At 31.8% G+C, this 18,259-nt stretch overlaps 4 protein-coding genes and 3 non-coding genes across 12 annotated transcripts; 5 read left to right on the top strand and 2 right to left on the bottom strand.

Moving 5' to 3' along the window:
* Positions 1-2,775: 2,775 nt before the first annotated feature.
* On the bottom strand, positions 2,776-4,334 carry LOC123217378 (ATP-dependent Clp protease proteolytic subunit 2, mitochondrial-like). Its single transcript, XM_044638382.1, has 2 exons — positions 3,896-4,334; positions 2,776-3,294 (listed from the first exon to the last, which is right to left on the bottom strand). The coding sequence occupies exons 1-2, from the start codon at positions 4,206-4,208 to the stop codon at positions 2,867-2,869; spliced, it is 741 nt and encodes a 246-aa protein (XP_044494317.1). The 5' UTR covers positions 4,209-4,334; the 3' UTR covers positions 2,776-2,866.
* A 1,157-nt stretch (positions 4,335-5,491) lies between these two features.
* On the bottom strand, positions 5,492-7,124 carry LOC123217379 (60S ribosomal protein L44). Its single transcript, XM_044638384.1, has 4 exons — positions 6,969-7,124; positions 6,012-6,191; positions 5,793-5,867; positions 5,492-5,708 (listed from the first exon to the last, which is right to left on the bottom strand). Exons 1-4 carry the CDS (start codon positions 6,969-6,971, stop codon positions 5,649-5,651), a joined length of 318 nt encoding a protein of 105 aa, XP_044494319.1. The 5' UTR covers positions 6,972-7,124; the 3' UTR covers positions 5,492-5,648.
* Positions 7,125-8,262: 1,138 nt separating this feature from the next.
* TRNAV-AAC lies at positions 8,263-8,336 on the top strand. The gene has a single exon. It is a non-coding gene; the product is annotated as a tRNA-Val (tRNA).
* A 1,456-nt stretch (positions 8,337-9,792) lies between these two features.
* On the top strand, positions 9,793-11,901 carry LOC123216661 (thioredoxin-like protein YLS8). Of its 6 annotated transcripts, none has more exons than XM_044637154.1 (5): positions 9,822-9,963; positions 10,063-10,439; positions 10,646-10,696; positions 10,797-10,817; positions 11,269-11,901. In XM_044637154.1, exons 2-5 carry the CDS (start codon positions 10,320-10,322, stop codon positions 11,575-11,577), a joined length of 501 nt encoding a protein of 166 aa, XP_044493089.1. In that variant the 5' UTR covers positions 9,822-9,963; positions 10,063-10,319; the 3' UTR covers positions 11,578-11,901. The 6 variants fall into 6 exon arrangements, with proteins under 6 accessions (XP_044493094.1, XP_044493089.1, XP_044493090.1 ...); XM_044637155.1 differs by having other exon boundaries at positions 10,667-10,696; XM_044637156.1 differs by lacking the exon at positions 10,646-10,696.
* A 666-nt stretch (positions 11,902-12,567) lies between these two features.
* Positions 12,568-15,874, top strand: LOC123216659 (rRNA 2'-O-methyltransferase fibrillarin 2-like). Its single transcript, XM_044637153.1, has 7 exons — positions 12,568-12,706; positions 12,796-13,130; positions 13,210-13,305; positions 13,386-13,463; positions 13,550-13,726; positions 15,166-15,234; positions 15,515-15,874. Exons 1-7 carry the CDS (start codon positions 12,691-12,693, stop codon positions 15,683-15,685), a joined length of 942 nt encoding a protein of 313 aa, XP_044493088.1. The 5' UTR covers positions 12,568-12,690; the 3' UTR covers positions 15,686-15,874.
* On the top strand, positions 13,966-14,038 carry LOC123217817. Its single transcript, XR_006502553.1, has one exon. It is a non-coding gene; the product is annotated as a small nucleolar RNA snoR60 (small nucleolar RNA).
* LOC123217818 lies at positions 14,318-14,388 on the top strand. Its single transcript, XR_006502554.1, has one exon. It is a non-coding gene; the product is annotated as a small nucleolar RNA snoR60 (small nucleolar RNA).
* Positions 15,875-18,259: the final 2,385 nt, after the last annotated feature.

Here is an 18,259-nt window from a genome sequence, read left to right on the forward strand (position 1 = left end):
TATTCATGCCATAGCCAAACAGCAACTGCACAAACATAGAAAGGAAATTGATGAAGCTTCTCTTAGGTGTAGGTTTTGTGGTATTTGACAGCCAATTTCTCAACATGCATGGTAAAAAACCTAGGAGATACTCTTGAAAGCTTTGGCCCAATATGTGAAAAATCCATAAAGTTGGAGTAATAACTATTAGATGTAGAAATCTTTAAAATTGGGCACTTTGTAAACCTCAAATCTCAAGACCAACTTGACCCACAGCAAAAAGTATTTAATGTATATCATACATAATACCCAACGTAACTCATAGATTTTAGCTTCTTTACCACAAATTTACCAAATAAATAGTAAACATTCATCAATAACTCATATAAAATCCAGCATTGTCCTGCTTATATATAACTAAATCCATGATAATCACAAACAGAGATCCAGATGTGCAAGTGCCACTTTGTTTACCAAATTGATAGATAATGCAGTCAAATTGCTGCATCAAGCAAAGTCCAAACTGAAATTTGAGTTTACATCAAGTAAACCATCCCCCTACACCAAAATTCCACTAACAATGAAGATGTTGAGAAGCATAAAGAAGAATTTACATCTGAAGAATAATTAATGAACAGATAAAATATTATTTATGAATGTATGTCAACAAAATTGCATCAGAAAAAGGATGTATATACTATAGACTAAAGGAGCAAAAGACCCAAAATAAAACAAAAGGATGATACTTCCATCTTACAAAAGGAAAAACAAATGCAAAGAAAAGGGTAAAAAATTTTATTAATATTTACAAATTTTAGAATGAGCATATATAAGCTTGCGATCCAGTAAACTTTTGACTATTAGCAATTAAAAAAAATTAAGGATCTCAGACTTAATTTAGGTCAAAAGGAATTTTTATGGTAAAACCTTAAAAAGATTATGGAAAATAGCAATCAGATACAGAGGGTCAATCAATAATCACAATGGAAAACTTCAGAATTGGTTGTAAGAAAATACAAGATCAAGAAAGAAGAGTTGCACAAAGAAAATCACCCATAAAAGCAATAAATATCCTATAAGCCTAAACTAAGGCTCCAAGTTAAAAACTTATTCAATCATAAACTAAAGGCAACTTGATCTTCAAAATCTGGCATTGGCATACATCAAATATTGTATTTTAACCTATGCGAAAAGAAATCATAAATGACCACAAAGAAGACTTACACAAAAATTAGTAGGGGTAAATGAGGTCTGAGTACCCACCCCAACAAACGGAACTGGAATCAAAACCGGCTGGTTCCTAGAATTTAGGAACCAGAACTAAAACCTATCCAATTGGTTCCGGTAATGTTCACCATTTATTTATTTATATATTTGACTTTTTGGAAAAAGTAATTCAAGAATATTTTCAATCTTTCAATTTGAAAAATACATAGCAAGATCTAGATTATGACTCTTTCGTCTACTTCAGTATCATCATAGGATAAAAAAAATCATCAACAAGATCCTCAAGCTTTGAAAAAAAAAAAAAATAGAGAAGCTATTTAAAATGAATGAAGGCAAAACAATGATACTGCATCAATAACAGATACAAAATAAAGAGAGAGAGAGAGAGACAAAACTCATCTCTGTACAGTCTCTAAAACTTTGAAGAGATAGCAGATTTAAGTTTATCAGGTTAAGAATGAAGAAAATGGTTTTCGATCATGAAAAATATATAAGAGGAGTCAAGCTTGTTATGTTATGACCACAGAAAAGTTGAGAAACATTCAAATAAGTGCAAGAGAATGAAATGAAACACTACGAAAGATGGACGTTGAGAGATGAAAAAGGTCATTGAAATCAAGCGACTAAGAGTGGACTAAAACGGAAAAAGCTAGCCCAGACAAGTTGAAATATTGTTGTGGGTGAGGGCAGCACCGGAAGAGAACATTGTCCCCAGTCGTCAACAGTGACGGAAGGTAAATTTGGGCTCAATAGAGGCCAGGCAGGAGGGAAACATTAAGAAAGCAGCCTTGTTGCAGTCAAAAACCCATAACAAGAACACCAGAAGTAAAGAGAATTCTCTCCCATTGACTCTCCTCCCCAACTCTCTCTAACTGGAAAACTACAGGTTTCTGCCTTTTTTATATGTTTTTAAAAAACATCGTTTTTCAGTTATAGATGTTTAATAAAAATATTGCGTCGGGTATCCAATGAAATACCAAACATATGGTTGTGGATTCGGTTTTGGGTTGATTCCGGTTCCTAAGAAGGGTATAACCGAAACTGCATCCTACCTGGGGTAGGCCGGTTCCATGTAGGAACTAGAATCGAAATTCGGTTACTCAACGGTTGCAGTTTCAGGCAGGTAATTTACTCACCCCTAGAAATTAACAACATCCTTTTTCTATGGCTACATCAGCATGCAAAGGATAAGTCAAGTTGCGAGTCACAAATCAAGATCAGCTATTTGTGCATGCTCTTCACAAATGTACGTCTTTTCAGTCATGTACAACACCCTAAAAAGACCTTCAAATACAAAAAATTTACATAAATCCCCAAACAATACCCGCTTCTATAAACCAAAACCGAATTATGATTTTCAAATCTTAAAAGGTAACTGCTCTCAAGCATTATTCAATCAAAGTCACCGAAGAATCTATAGCAGCACAGTATCCTACACCAATTATACTAATCTTCATGATTTAGAAACTTATATCCAAACATGTCCCAAAAAAAGGCACAATAATAGACAGTACCAATAGTCAATGACAAGCACACCAGAAAATGAGAGACAAGGTGAAAACTAAAATATTCCAGAAAGAAATAAATTTTGTATTACTCCATAACCAGCATCTCAAATAAAGTTTACAAAATTAGAAACATTAATATCTTACCCTCAATCCTAATTTGAACCTTTCTCTTTACCTTCTTTGCCTTCTTTCCCAACAGCATCAGTCACCAAAGACATTGGTCTTTGATCAATAACTTCATCAATTATACCAAATTCCTTGGCCTCTTCCGGGGTCATAAAGTAATCTCTATCCATATTCTTTTGAATGACATCTATTGACTGCCCTGTGTGCTTTGAATACAATGCATTCAATGAATCCCATACCCGAACTATCTGTTTTGTGTGAATTGTCATATCCTTTGCCTGCCCACTGTATCCTCCAGATGGCTGATGAATCATAACTGTGGCATTTGGGAGTGCCCTCCTCTCTCCCTTGGCGCCTGCAGCTAAAAGTAAGGAAGCCATCGATGCAGCTTGACCTAAACAAATGGTATTAATTGGAGATCGAATGTATTGCATGGTATCATAGATTGCAAGGCCTGTATAAGAAGAAAAAAGGATTAGTAAAATACTTATAATATTGACTTATGACCACTATCATATTCATTTTATCAATGTGTGAGATTAAATGACTGATAAAAAATATCACTTTTATCTATGGTAAGGTAAAACAGATAATGCAAGTCTGGTTGAAACTTTTTTTATTTTCAGGATTAAGCACAAAAAACAATCATTAGTCTTAATTTCTAAAACTGATTAGAGGGAAAAAAAAGATGGAGTGCATTAGGAGAAAATACTCACTCGATAGGTTCATTATTCTCTTTTTTAGAAGGGCCCTTCAGGTTCTTTCTTTTATGTGAAGCACCTTTACTCAGTAATATATCCAAAAATTCCTCAAAATTTAAAAACATATCATTATTCCTAAGTTTTAAATAAATTTAAGCTGCGACTTGAAGAGACTTCAAGAATTTTCTTTCGTATACTGGATTCTCATAAATTATGATAACACATAATAAGTTAAAGTGCATAGACTCGAAAATTGGGAAAGGCAATCGAAAATCCCAAAAATCGAAAAACATAAAAGAGCCAACAGAATTTATACAAAGAATAAAAGAAGAAAATCGATTATATTAGAAGGACCTGCAGTGACATGTCCACCGGGGGAGTTAAGATACATGTGAATGGGCTTGGAAGGGTTTTCAGACTCTAAAAAGAGGAGCTGAGCAACGACAACGTGAGCCGTGTCATCGTTGATAGGTCCGTTGATGCAAACGATTCTCTCTTTAAGAAGACGAGAGAAAATGTCGTACGCTCTCTCTCCTCGGGAGGAATGTTCAATCACCATAGGAATGAGAGCGTAAGAGCGCGATGCGATAAATGAGGATGACGCTCTTGATGATTGTAAAATTCTCCTTATGCCGCTGCTTGAAATCAGACTCCTCATATTTTGCATTTCGTTTTGATGGAATTTGAGAACCAAAGTTTATTTTAGGGTTTAGGGTTCTAACCTCTGCTGCCGTTCAGAAGAAGTAGCTCGGGTTTTGTCTTGGAAACTGTTCGAATATTACAGCCGAGAGAAATATTTTACAATTTTCTACTTATACCTTTGTAATTTTATATCTGCTCTCTAGAACTTTATTTATCTATTAATTTATTTCATCGTCTCAGCTTTTAAAAATCTCACATATAAAGTTTAAATATAATTTATTAAATCAAACTTGTTATTTTTTTCTAAGTAAATTAAACTCAATGGTATAGTTTTTACCCTAAGTTTTAGTTTAAACTTACTATTTCCATATAAAATTAGATCCAAACAAAGATAATTCAAGTTTGAAAACTAATTTGACTCTGTTCAACTGATTCAAATTCATTTACGTCGAGTTTGTGGTACGCATGAATTAAAAAGGTCAATTGATTTCTAAAACCAAATCAAATTTTAGTTAAAAAAAATTTTACTCAATATAACTCATAAGTAGGGTTAGATTCAAACCGAATCAAACTTAAACAAATTTGAGCTCAAACCCGACTCGATTTACATATAAATAAGCTCGAATTTGAGCTCGAACTCGTAAAACTAAGCTCAAACTCAATTTAAATTCAATTCGACTCATTTTTCGTTATTAAAATGACATCGTTTTAATACATATTAGTCGAAATGATATGATTTTATATTAAAATTTTTAATTAAAAAATTTGATAAATAACTTAAGCTCGAGCTCGTATAAGATTAACTCGTTTCAGACTCGTTCGAACTAAACTCAAACAAACTCGATTCAAATCTAATCTTATTTATAAGTAAGATAAATAGCTTGAATCAATTAGAATTTTCTTATAACTCAATTTAAGTTATATCAAATAATTATCAAAATAATATTATTTTAATTATTATTAAATAAAACAAAATTGTTTAATTCATTACTAGATAAAACAAAATTGTTTTGTCATTAATCATAAACTCAAACTACAAATCTAAACTATGAACCTAAGTTATATGCTAAAGTCAAACTTATTCAAACCAAACTAAAACTAACGGATGTTAGAAACTTATCTCAAATCCTATCCACTCCCAAACTTATCGAACTGGATAAGCACAATCAAGTTGTTTCGATTTTCTTCCATTTCCAAACACATTGACTGAAAAATCCCCTCGTACCCATTTTGACCATCATGTTAATGTAATCAAATGCATCATTAATTATTAGTATTAATTGAACCAAGCAAGTGTTGCACAATAAATTCCTAAAGTTAATAGATATCATAAAATGTGTTCAGTAAACAAACATCTTAATGTTATAAAACATGAAAGTCATCAGACACAACACAACTAAACAAAATATTTGCCACCCCGGCTAAAGCTTCATTGACACAGAAAAAGAAAAACACAACACAAATTTTAAAACAGAGATGTTCCCTTGCCCTTCTTGTCTCCACCGATCTCAAAGTGCTTGCACCTCTGCAATAACCACCACAAAGTTAGTAGATAAATGCATAAAAGAGATGAAATAATACAATATACAACATATTTCAAAATACTAACCTTGATGGGATGTTGAGACACATGCTTGCACCCCTGACACTGAAGCCTTAAGACAATCTTTTTTGTTGTCTTAGCCTATTCAATAAAACCAGAAAACATTTGAGTATTAGGACTGGAATCAACCAATGATTCAATTTGTCATCACTATTAAAGTTTTTACTTCATTTCACATAGCATTTATGTTTCAACAAGGCAATAGAAATCCACATAAATTATTACCTTCTTGTGGAAAACAGGCTTGGTTTGTCCTCCATAACCCGATTGCTTGCGATCGTAACGTCTCTTACCCTGCGCTGCAAGACTGTCCTTGCCCTTCTTGTACTGTGTGACCTTATGCAAGGTGTGCTTTCTGCACTCCTTGCTCTTGCAGTATGTTTTCTTTGTCTTGGGTACGTTCACCTACAAGACAAAGGATACAATTCATTTTAAATATAATATTTGCATAACTGCTGACACTTATAATTTAACCTATCACAATCAACCTTGATACCCATTTGCACCTAAATACAAATCTGAAACAGAATCTAACAATATCGAAAATGAATCATCAAAAACTTACTTCAATAGAATCATTTACACAGAGAAATGAAGCAAAAACTAAATATATATCTCTATGTCTGGCATTGTCTTATTTCTACACAGTAAATCAAGCTGAATTAATTCTAAAACAACATAGAAAAAAATTAAACAAGATACTTCTTATATCATAGAAATATATCAATCAAAGCAAATGCAAATATAATCAGTGGATTTTTTTATATCTTGTTGTAAACACTCGAATACCAAATGGCAAACAAACACAAAGTAGCTTCATTCCATTCATCTAGATCCTGCAAACAAACTGACCACTATATAATTATATCAATTCACTACTGATTTCAACCTCCGTTCTTAAGCACTAATTAGGGTTCAGTAAGTAATAAAACTAGACAAGAAAAGCAGATAACCTACTTCGCCTTTCAAAAACATGGGAAGCTAAAGACCCACTCCAACATGTCATTTAATCTAGCTAAAACCTTAACAAGAATTATTGGTATTAATAAATTAGTAATATAGTATGATAGCATAAGCAGTCAACTTCAATGCGGAAATCAAATACACGCATCTTATAAGCGTAAAGTAAAAATTAAAGAGACTAGCGAGTATCTAGTTGAAGAGGAGTAACAGGAGCTATACCATGGTGGAAACTACTCAAAGAAAGAGAGATCTCTGCTCTGCTTCCCCTAAAAACGCCCTCGGTGAACCACAGGCCGCCGAACAATGAGTGGCAATTTATAGCGGTCACATTAGGGTTACGCTTATTATACGGAGTCAGTCAGCTATTGAATTTGGATCAGGACTGCGAGTTTTGTGGGGTAATAGACCTTGGGTTCAGTCTTGGGCTTGGCCCATGCCTTATTAACTACTTTAATTGAACCCGAAAAAGTATTAAAAAATAATAATTAGTATCGATAATTGAAATTATAACCAGGTAAACTTTTAATTTTAACAAGGAAAATACAGTTGTAAATTTTGATGGCTAGTTTCCATAGTCGTCACGTCAAAGTTAAGTGGAGGTTAGTTTAGTAATACAGTTCATAATAATTTAAAGGTTTCTTTAATTATAAAAGGGTAAAAGGGTCAATTGGGGATTCTCATAAATAACATTATATTAACCCACATTTACATCCTAAAATTAATAATTACAAAACATATTGGCTCACTTTTTAATAATTATATTATATTCATAAAATAAAATCTTTTTAAACTATATATTTACCTGATTTTACTAAACAATAAAAAGATTTAATTTATGTATGTTCACATATTCTGACAGATAATGCTTAAAATGGATTGATCATTCGGATATTTAAAAAAAAAATTGAATTATCTGATTTTTATATAGCTTCATAAATAAATTAGTTGATAAGATCGATGGAGAGAAAAATCAAGTAACTTACATGCAAATAACTTTATATTTACTATAAATAACCTTGTGATGCACCCCCTAAACCTAAAATCAAAATTATTTAATTAACAATTTTAAAAATATACACAAAATAAAATAACAGTAATTATGCTAGATTTTTATTTTTCTCTGAAAATTAGTTATTCAAATAGCTTTTTATATGTTAAAAGTTTGACATCAATTCATTTATCTTTAATTTTCAAAAATTAGAAAATTTGCTTAATTAATGTAAAAAAATAAAAAAATAATCTGAAAATACAAAGAACTTTAAAAAAGCTTTAAAATAATACTTTGAAATTGAAAATAATAAAAGAAACTTAAATTTTTAATTTTATTTGTATTTTAATTTTGCTAAATCTTTCTTAAAATCCTTTCAAATTTTCCTTTTTATAAAAAAATCCGGATTCTTTCTCATTTTTCAAATCATTTCCAATGTATCATTTTTAAGTGATTTTGTTTTGAAGTTTCCATGTTCTTTCCATTTTTTCGATTTCAAATACTTGATGACAAACACGGACACCGGGTTTCGTGGTGTAGTTGGTTATCACGTCAGTCTAACACACTGAAGGTCTCCGGTTCGAGTCCGGGCGAAGCCAAATTTGCCTTTTGTATTTGTTTTATTTTTCTTTTTTTTTGGAATTTGATATTAAATTAAAAGGAAACAGAAAATATTATTTATAATTTAATAATAAAATTATTTGTATAAATAATAATGTATTATAATATAAATATATAATATTTTATTTTTAATTTTTAATTATTCAATCACATATTAATACATAATTATTTATAAACACAATATTCTAAAATAATATAGATAGTAATTTAATTAATTTTATTATAATTATATTCTTATTTATTAATTTTAAAAAAACATATTTTTATTAATATAATAAATAATATAAAATAATTATATTAAATGATATTTAAATAAAATAATATACTAATATTCTTTTATTAATTTTAACTAAATATAATAATTATTTATACTTACTAATAATTTATATATAATAATCTCCTAAATAATTATTTTTAAAGTAATTTTTTAATTTTAATAATAAAATATTATTCAAATTAAATACATTATAAATTAAAATTCCTTATACATAACTTAATTGTTAGACTAAAACCCTAGGGTACACATGGGAATTCATGTCATCGGATCATATTCGAATCGTGTTAATTCAAGTTTTGTGTCAGAGAATTTCAACTCAAATTTAATCTAAATTAAAATCGTTTCGAAATGTTTTAACCATAATTTAACCCTTTAATATTCGTGTTGACTCGATCCGATCCAAACTAACTTGAAATTATTTATTGTTTTTATTCTTTAAAGTATTTTTTATTGTTTCCATTTCTTCACCAAATTAATCAAACATACTATTAACAAAACACACACTATAACATTTCTTCTTATTGGCAAATGATTTAAAAACTTACATAATAAAATTTTTAAAATATGTTAAAAATCTGACTAATCAAATCAAAATTTTACCTACTTAATAATAAAATAAAATATTTAAATAAAAAATATGAGTAAATGATACAATTATATGTAATATGTAAATATTTTAAATTCTTACTATAAAAATACAACATATAATTATAATATTAGTAAAATCTTTAAAACATGTATATAATCTGATTAATTAAATAAAATTTTCATTACTTAATCATAAAATAAATTATTTAAATTAAAATAAACAATAATATAAATAATAGTAATTATATAAATATACAATTATATATAATATATAAAAATTTAACTGTTGTTAATATTATCTTTTAACATTTTTATAATTTATGTTTAACAAGTTATATTAAAATAATGAATCTTTGAAACATTCGAATCAATTTGGATCATGTTTGTTAATCCAAAATAAATTTTATGTCAAAAAATTTAATTTTAATTCGATATTTTTTTGTATCGTTTTATATTAGATAATAAATCGTATTGAAAATTATTAACCCTGGCTCCGTCCATATTTTTTGTGACATTTTGAATTTTGGTGTTCTAGAGGCTTCATTGGCATCTTTTAAATTAGGCTTCACATTCAGATTGTGGCAACTTCTGGACACAAGAAAGACGATAGGAATTATAGAATGTCGTATCTGCTGCCACACCTGCATTCCGGTTGGGCCGTTGATCAGGCCATTTTGGCGGAGGAAGAGCGGGTCGTGATCATCCGATTTGGCCATGATTGGGACGACACTTGCATGCAGGTAAACTTTTCTTAATCAATCCCATCCTTCCGCTTAACTTTTCCAATTTTTGAATTTGGCGAAGTGGTTTCTGAATTCTTTTGTTTTTGTGCCTGTTAGATGGAAGACTTCCTATCATTTAAGAATCCACTCTGAGCTTTTCGTCCAATACATTGGCAAGATTTTGGCTTTTTAAAATAGCACTGTTCTTATAGAAAAACGTGTGAATTAGTATTTACCTAACTTACCGTAAGGTATCAGTAATTTATTTATCATTATTTTTTCAATTCCGCCCTTCGTAGTCAGGAGGCGGCTTCTTTTAAGCCGTGGGTTAGGGTTAGGGAACATATAGGAACAATCGAATCGAAACGTGAGATATGTCGTACCTTTTGCCACACTTGCACTCAGGATGGGCAGTAGATCAGGCCATCCTGGCCGAAGAAGAGCGCCTCGTTGTCATCCGGTTCGGCCACGATTGGGACGAAACCTGTATGCAGGTCATTATTTGATACAATTCTGAATTTTCTCGTCTTTTAATTAAATTTAATTGATTCTGCGCAATTCAATTCTGCTTTTGATGATTCTGTTAGCTGGGTATTTTTTTTAAGTAAAACACTTTACAAGATCACCCTTTTAGCTACGGTTTATGATTTTAATTTAATGTTTAGAAAGCCTTCGATCTTTTTCATTCCTATGCTTGCAGTCTGATTATATTCTCTTTAAGGGTTCTGTTGCTCCAAATCCTTTCATTGCGGTAATGATAGCATTTCCTCACTGGAACACCCATGAAGCTTATCTTGATTACGAAGCAAAACCTTTTTACGGAATATGAACAGCGTATTATATTTTTGCAGATGCAAAGAGGAGTTAATGAGGTTGATTTCTCTGAAACCGTACAAGTGCTCTGAGAACGTGATTTATGTGTTTGTTTATTGATATGTCTTTAAGAAAACAAAATTAATGTAACTTCAGGTCGTAAAACTCTTCTGTTGGTTTATTTTTCTCTGAATATGATTTTGACTTTTGATTTGAATAATATATATTCTTAAGTTCAATTGTAGTGGTACTACTATTCTATTGTAGCATATATGTTGAAGCCTTTTTCCGAAGCTTTGAAAGCAAAATCTTCCTAAATTATCTCTTAGCCCTCTCTTTTTCTTGTATACTGCAGTTCTAAACAGTTTTGACTAAATTAATGCTTTCACTATTGAAGTATGCCCCTCCTATTGTCATCCAGAGTGGTACTTAATAATTTTTTAAGTGCCTTTTCATCATTGTTCTGTATTTTGGTAATTATTCAATGATGATTTAATTCTATGGATTCAGATGGATGAAGTGCTGGCATCAGTTGCTGAGACTATAAAGAATTTTGCTGTGATTTACCTTGTGGACATTACAGAGGTGCCTGATTTTAACACCATGTATGAGCTTTATGATCCATCCACAGTCATGTTCTTCTTTAGGAACAAGCACATAATGATCGATCTCGGTACTGGTAATAATAACAAGATCAACTGGGCTCTCAAGGACAAGCAAGAGTTCATTGACATTATTGAGACTGTCTACCGAGGGGCAAGGAAGGGTCGTGGTCTGGTAATTGCGCCAAAGGACTATTCCACCAAGTACCGATATTGAGTCTTTTTGTTATTTGGAGACTGTTGCATGGAATTTATCTGTTATTAATGTTTGTTTTTAAAACAAATTGGGTTGTAGTTCTACATGTTATTGTAGAATTTGAGTATTTTCCAGTTGTCGAAAGCTTATATACCCTTTTACAATGGGAGTCACAAGGAAGTTGAACTAGGGTGTGACTGAGCTTAAGTTTCATCATTCAAATCTTAAGTCTGTAAAGCTGCAATGTTATTGAAACTAATCAAATTAGAGCTTTTACCTGGCGCACAGAAGATACGTTGATGGTTTCTTTTTCCAGTCAATGTTAACGCATCTATTTCATATTAATTGCTTCTGGTGTTGCGTAAAGATATTAAACTGCAGTTGAACACATTCAAACTGACTTAACAAGATTTTCAGGCTTCATGATCAAGAAAGTGAAACGACTGAATACTATTGAAATTTAAATGTCCACTAATCAAACTCATGGTTACCTTGTGCCTGAAAGAGCAACAATTCAAAACCGAACCGGGATTTTCCAATCTTGGTATAATTTCTCAGTAAAATAGTGTACGGACATAATTTGCATTCACCCTTATATTGCAAGTGATCTACTTTTGCATATTTCCAGTGGTCTCAACGAGCGTGTTCCTTTAATTCACCAACTAGCATCCGAACTACATCTGCTGCAAAAACTGGAATTCCCCATGCAACGGGGCTCCTCCTGTTCTCTTCCCTAATGGTTTTCATTTGTTTTCTTCGAAAGCTCCGAAGCAGTCTCAGAGGTTGATTGAACTGGGCATTTTAAATTGCAAGTGTTAAGACTGAAGGGTCCGAATGTTTTGGTTTCGGTAGTCAAATTTGAAGCATGAACAATATAGTTGTACTAAGAACATCAACATTTCAGCTATCAAACTAAGGTTTTCAAGAAAAATTAAACTAAATTTTAATGAATTATACAGCAAGTAATTAGGGGTTTCCAACTTGGGCCCTAATTTACTGGGCCTCCAAACCCATCACTTACCTATTTCCCCACAGAACCCTAAACCCTAAAAGTCGCCTCTATAAGATCATCAAAGCATCATAACCCTACTCTCCCAATCTCACGCTCAGCCTTCACATTTCAGAATAAGCAGAATGAGACCCCCAAGAGGTAATTAGATCAAATAGCTACATTGTGTTAAGATTTTGGTAGGTTTAATATTGATGTGTATAATTATTGGGTTTCTTTCTTGTGTTTAGGCCGCGGTGGTGGTGGTGGGTTTAGGGGAGGCCGAGGTGATGGAGGTGGTGGGTTTAGGGGAGGCCGAGGTGATGGAGGAAGAGGTGGCGGTAGAGGAGGTGGTGGTGGTGGAAGAGGTGGTAGCGCCATGAGAGGACGCGGCGGAGGCCGTGGTGGTGGCAGAGGAGGACGCGGCGGAGGACGTGGGGGTGGAATGAAAGGTGGAAGCAAGGTTGTGGTTGAACCTCATCGACACGAGGGAGTGTTTATTGCTAAGGGAAAAGAAGACGCCCTTGTCACTAAGAACATGGTTCCTGGTGAAGCCGTCTACAACGAGAAGAGAATCGCTGTTCAGGTCTTAATCTTTTGGATTAAAATTCTTGCTTTTGTTTTAGTTAATCATTTCTTAATTGAATGTGTGTTTATTTCTTTAGAATGAAGATGGAACTAAAGTTGAATACAGAATTTGGAATCCCTTCCGTTCAAAGCTTGCCGCTGCTGTTCTTGGTGGTGTTGATAATATATGGATTGTAAGTTTCCTGAATACTGATTTCTAGTTTCCTGTTAGTAATTTAACTTATGCTTATATGTTTCGTTTTGTTTGATTTAGAAACCAGGTGCTCGAATTCTGTACCTTGGTGCTGCTTCTGGTACAACCGTCTCTCATGTGTCTGACATTGTTGGTCCTGTGAGTATTTCATTAGAAACTATTGCTGTTTCTTCTTTATTGTGTTTTTGTGTGCAAGTTAGCTTACTGTTTTTTTTATCTTGCAGGAGGGTGTGGTTTATGCGGTTGAGTTTTCTCATAGAAGTGGTAGAGACTTAGTCAACATGGCAAAAAAGCGAACAAATGTTATTCCTATTATTGAGGATGCTAGACATCCAGCTAAGTACCGGATGTTGGTTGGCATGGTGGATGTGATATTTTCTGATGTAGCTCAGCCTGATCAGGTTTGCTTTCCTGCATATTTCCACGTAGTACATCCTTTAAACACTTTATAAAATATAATTTGTGAAGAAAGAATGAGATTTACAATTTTACCAGTGGAGAAGAAGAACCAATGGTGATATGTTTAGGTTGCAGAATCAGTGGCGGATTTGCACGGGTTCACTGCACTGCTTAGAATTACTAATTTTTTTATTCTTTTGTTTGTTGAGCTTTTTATTTTATTTTATTTTATTTCTCAATGCTGCATATGATGAATTTTACTCGGATTCCCCTTCAGGACATTCTGGGTGATGCAAACTCGAGAATCAGATGTGATATTGATTCAGATTTCAAAACTTGAAATTGATTGTTATGTAAAAATTTAATTTGGAGAAAGTAGCAAGTGTTCCTTGATTTTCTTTGGATTTCATGTGTAGAGTATAGTTGTTACTTCTGTGTTTACATCCCTATTCTACCTGAGTGGAATTGGGATTGAATAGAATCATGATATTTCAGATGTTTTCTCCTCATCTTCGGAATTCTAATTGATCTGTTTTTTTTTTTTTTTTTAACATTCTCATTCTTTTTCAAATATTGATTTAGATTTTATAATAATGCATATGGTGAAGTACTCGGATTCCCCTTCATGACATTGTGGGTGATGATAGCCCGAGTTTCTGATGCTTGCTTTGTGGTCCTCTAGGTCTCTTTTTTTTTTTTTGGCTTTCTTTAATTGTCTTCTTTGCTGTACACAGTTATCATATTTTATTCTTTTGACACTTGAATAAATTTTGGTTCAGTTTACTTTTTTGCTTATTGGAGAAACCCTAAAGAAAAATCCATCAACTAAGAATGGTGATTTTTTGACTAAATACTTTATATTTGTTATTTCAAGAAATTGTGTCACTAGCATTCTACAAAACATTTACTTTGTGGGGTGCCAGTGATGGACCGTCATTGTTAAGGAACTGAACTTGTTATTTAAATTGCATTTGTTCTAAAATGATAACCATGGTTAGTGCAAGTTAATGCGCTTTTTTGCACATTTTTTCTACCTTCTCTGTTTTGACTAAATACTTTATATTTGTTATTTCAAGAAATTGTGTCGCTAGCATTCCACAAAACATTTACTTTGTGGGGTGCCAGTGATGGACCGTCATTGTTAAGGAACTGAACTTGTTATTTAAATTGCATTTGTTCTAAACTGATAACCATGGTTAGTGCAAGTTAATGTGCTTTTTTGCACATTTTTTCTACCTTCTCTGTTTTGTTTTTTATTGTGATTTTGTAAGTGGACTTGTTCTTTAACATTCCAACTTGCACCTCTGCGTGGAGTAATCTTCCTCCTATTAATTGTTACTTGTAATCATACAATTTTATAGCTTTCTGGAGTAGGTGGTCTGCAACTTTTTTGGTTATTTTTATTTCTGAGCCTCTGGTTTCTTTGTGAATTTTCTTACAGGCAAGAATTTTAGCTCTAAATGCATCTTTTTTCCTCAAAGCTGGAGGTCATTTTGTTATTTCAATCAAGGTTGGTATTGATTTGTTACAGTTCAGTGTTTATATTTCATTGTTCTCGTAGAGAATCTAATGATTTTGCCTATAAGATAATGTAAGTTCAAATGTGCCATTCACTTTGAAGAGTACGTGGGAAAATTTAACAAAATTTGAAGCTATCTTGAAAACTCACTTCTCTATGATGTAAAATAATATGTTTTATTCTCCATTTGTACTTTTTATTATTTGAAAAAGAAAAAGCTCTGTTTTTTTATTTGTTAATATATCACTGAGGTTGTGTTTGATCATTTCAGGCCAATTGCATTGATTCAACTGTCCCTGCTGAGGCTGTGTTCCAGAGTGAAGTGAAGAAGCTGCAACAGGAGCAGTTCAAACCTTTTGAGCAGGTCACATTGGAGCCTTTTGAGCGAGACCATGCTTGTGTGGTTGGTGGTTACAGAATTGCAAAGAAACAGAAGGCTTAAAACCTGTTAATTGTAATGAAAACATGGCTAGGTAGCCTATGTTGGACTTCCAAAATTTCTTTTCATCTTTAAGTAGGTTAGATATCATGTACCATTTGCTTTCTTGGTTTTTTTCTCTTTTTTCTTTCTCTGTTTGGGTCGACCACCTGGAACTGGAAGCTCTTTATATGAATGTTTGGATAATCCGAAGTGTCTATGGGCTCAAAAATGTTTTTAATTGATAATAGGCCAAAAGACTTATTCCCTGAAAATGATAGTTTTATAAATATGATAAAAACGTTGATCTAAACATTCTTTCTGAAAATGATAATATTTCACCTGTTCTAATGCCTTCCTTATCTTTTATTTTCAATGAAGAAGGCAACAATCAAAACCATTGGCGCTTGCCAAGTAAATTTCTCTACTATATGGGAAAAGGCCCCCCGACTTGACAAGCGATAAAAAGCACGTGGAAACGAAACTTTGTTGGTTGTCTTTGTCGCAGAGGAAAAGAACTTCTATTGTTCTCGATTTTCTCTAATTTTTCTTTCTCATTTTCATCACAAACCATACAAACTATTTCACCACCGTTAGCAGTATTCCAAGCCTCTTCATCCTTTAATCATCCCTCTTACATTTTCCACCACCGTACCCTTTCATATTTATCATTTATAGAAAGCCAAAAGACTTGTTTTGAATATATAGTGAAAACTTAAAAGTGATCTTATCTAATTTTAAAAACTTAAACACCTACTCATGAACTAAATTTCATCAAAATACTTAGTTAGGATGAGAGATAAAACTGTCTTTTATTAAAAAATTAAAATTTTATTATATTTTTATCATTGGATTTAAAAATCTCATAATTTTCTTTTTACCCAAAGTTTGAAAAACAACGATTTACCCTTTAAGGTTTTTTCTTTTCTCTCTAACGACGATTTGTTGGCCTCTAACCATCAGTCGTCCTCCCTCCCTCTTTATCTTTCCCTCTTAGTCTCTCCCTTGCTTTGCCAACCATCATTTGCCAAGACAAGGTGAAGAAATCGTCTTTGTCTTGAACAAAGTCGAAAATGGTCGGCAAGGCAAGGGAGAAAGACGAGAGGAAGAGATAAGGCAATAGGGAAGATGGTCGATGGGCGGAGGCCGTGAATCTTTGCCAAAGAGAAAGGAAAAATCTCTAAAGGGTAAATCATCATTTTTCAAACCTTGGGTAGGGGCAAAGTATGAGAATTTTTAACTTGGAGATGCAAATGTAATAAAACTTTAATTTTTTAATTTTTTTTAGTAAATAATGATTTTACCCACCCAAAGTATTCTGCTTTCTCAAGTTTTCACCTTTTAACTATGAAAATCTCGAACACTCATCTATGAAGAGTTAAATCTGTTAGTTTTAAGGGTAAAATCATATTTTCATTTGTAATATTAAAAATAAATTAAAATTTAATCTCCTTTCCCCCTCACATTCCCCCAAAAACTTTAAAAATTAAAAGTTTGTTTCTTAGGTTAAATTTTAAAAAATAACAATTTTCTTCATAGAGTTTAGTTTTCAATCTCTTGCGTCATTGTTGACAACGAAGGTTTTTCGACATATCATAATGCTCCCGCAATGTCTCTCCCTTTTTTTGGAACGTTGACTGACGAAGATCTTGTTTAGAAAGATGAAGGCAAAGATCTTGTTGTCGTTTAGAAAAACAATTCAACATTGATCGGGTATCCAATTGAAAGGAGAGAGACCACCGGAGGGAAATGAAGCTTTGGGAGAGAGAGGTCGTCGATAATGACACCGTAGATGACACCAAAGTTTGAAAATTAAACCTTATGGGGAAAATATTATTTTCAGGTTCAGGGAAGGGGGGAGGGAGGGGGGGGAAGAAATAAAATTTTAAGGGGTTATGGTTATGTTAATTTTAACCGTTCATAGATGAGTAAATGAAAATTTCAAATTTAAGGGTAGAAATTTGAGATAAGAGGATATTTTGAGTGGAAAATAGTTCTTTGGCCTTAATAATATTAATAAAATTATATACATTTTTTTACGGTATATGATAACCTTTTAGATAATATGTTACTATATTATTAGATGATTTTAAAATAAGAACAAATTTTTATTTAATAATATGATAATATGTTATCTAAATATTTAATTAGGTATTCAAAATTTGGTGCATGTTTATGCACGGAGGAAAAAAGAAAACTGTTTCACTTCTATGGGTAGCTTTAGGGGGTGTTTGGTGGAGTATATGTAAAGATTTTTTTGATAGTTTATATTTTATTATTAAAATTGTTTTATTTTTTTTTGGTTAAATAAGAAAAGATTATTATTAAATAATTTTAATTTTATTATAATTGTATTTTAATTTATTAAATTTTATATTAAAATTATCTTTATTTTTAATTAATATAATAAGTAACAGATAAAAATATTTTAAAATAATTATATTTAAATATATTATAATAAAATAATATTTTTTTATTATCTTTAATATTTATCAATTTTTTTAAATATAATAATAATAATTTATACTTAATTATTTAAAAATTTTGTTATCTTTCTAGTAAATTTTTTTGACAATAAAATATTAATTAAACTAATTG

Source organism: Mangifera indica, chromosome 5, assembly GCF_011075055.1.
Source record: "Mangifera indica cultivar Alphonso chromosome 5, CATAS_Mindica_2.1, whole genome shotgun sequence".
Taxonomy (NCBI): domain Eukaryota; kingdom Viridiplantae; phylum Streptophyta; class Magnoliopsida; order Sapindales; family Anacardiaceae; genus Mangifera; species Mangifera indica.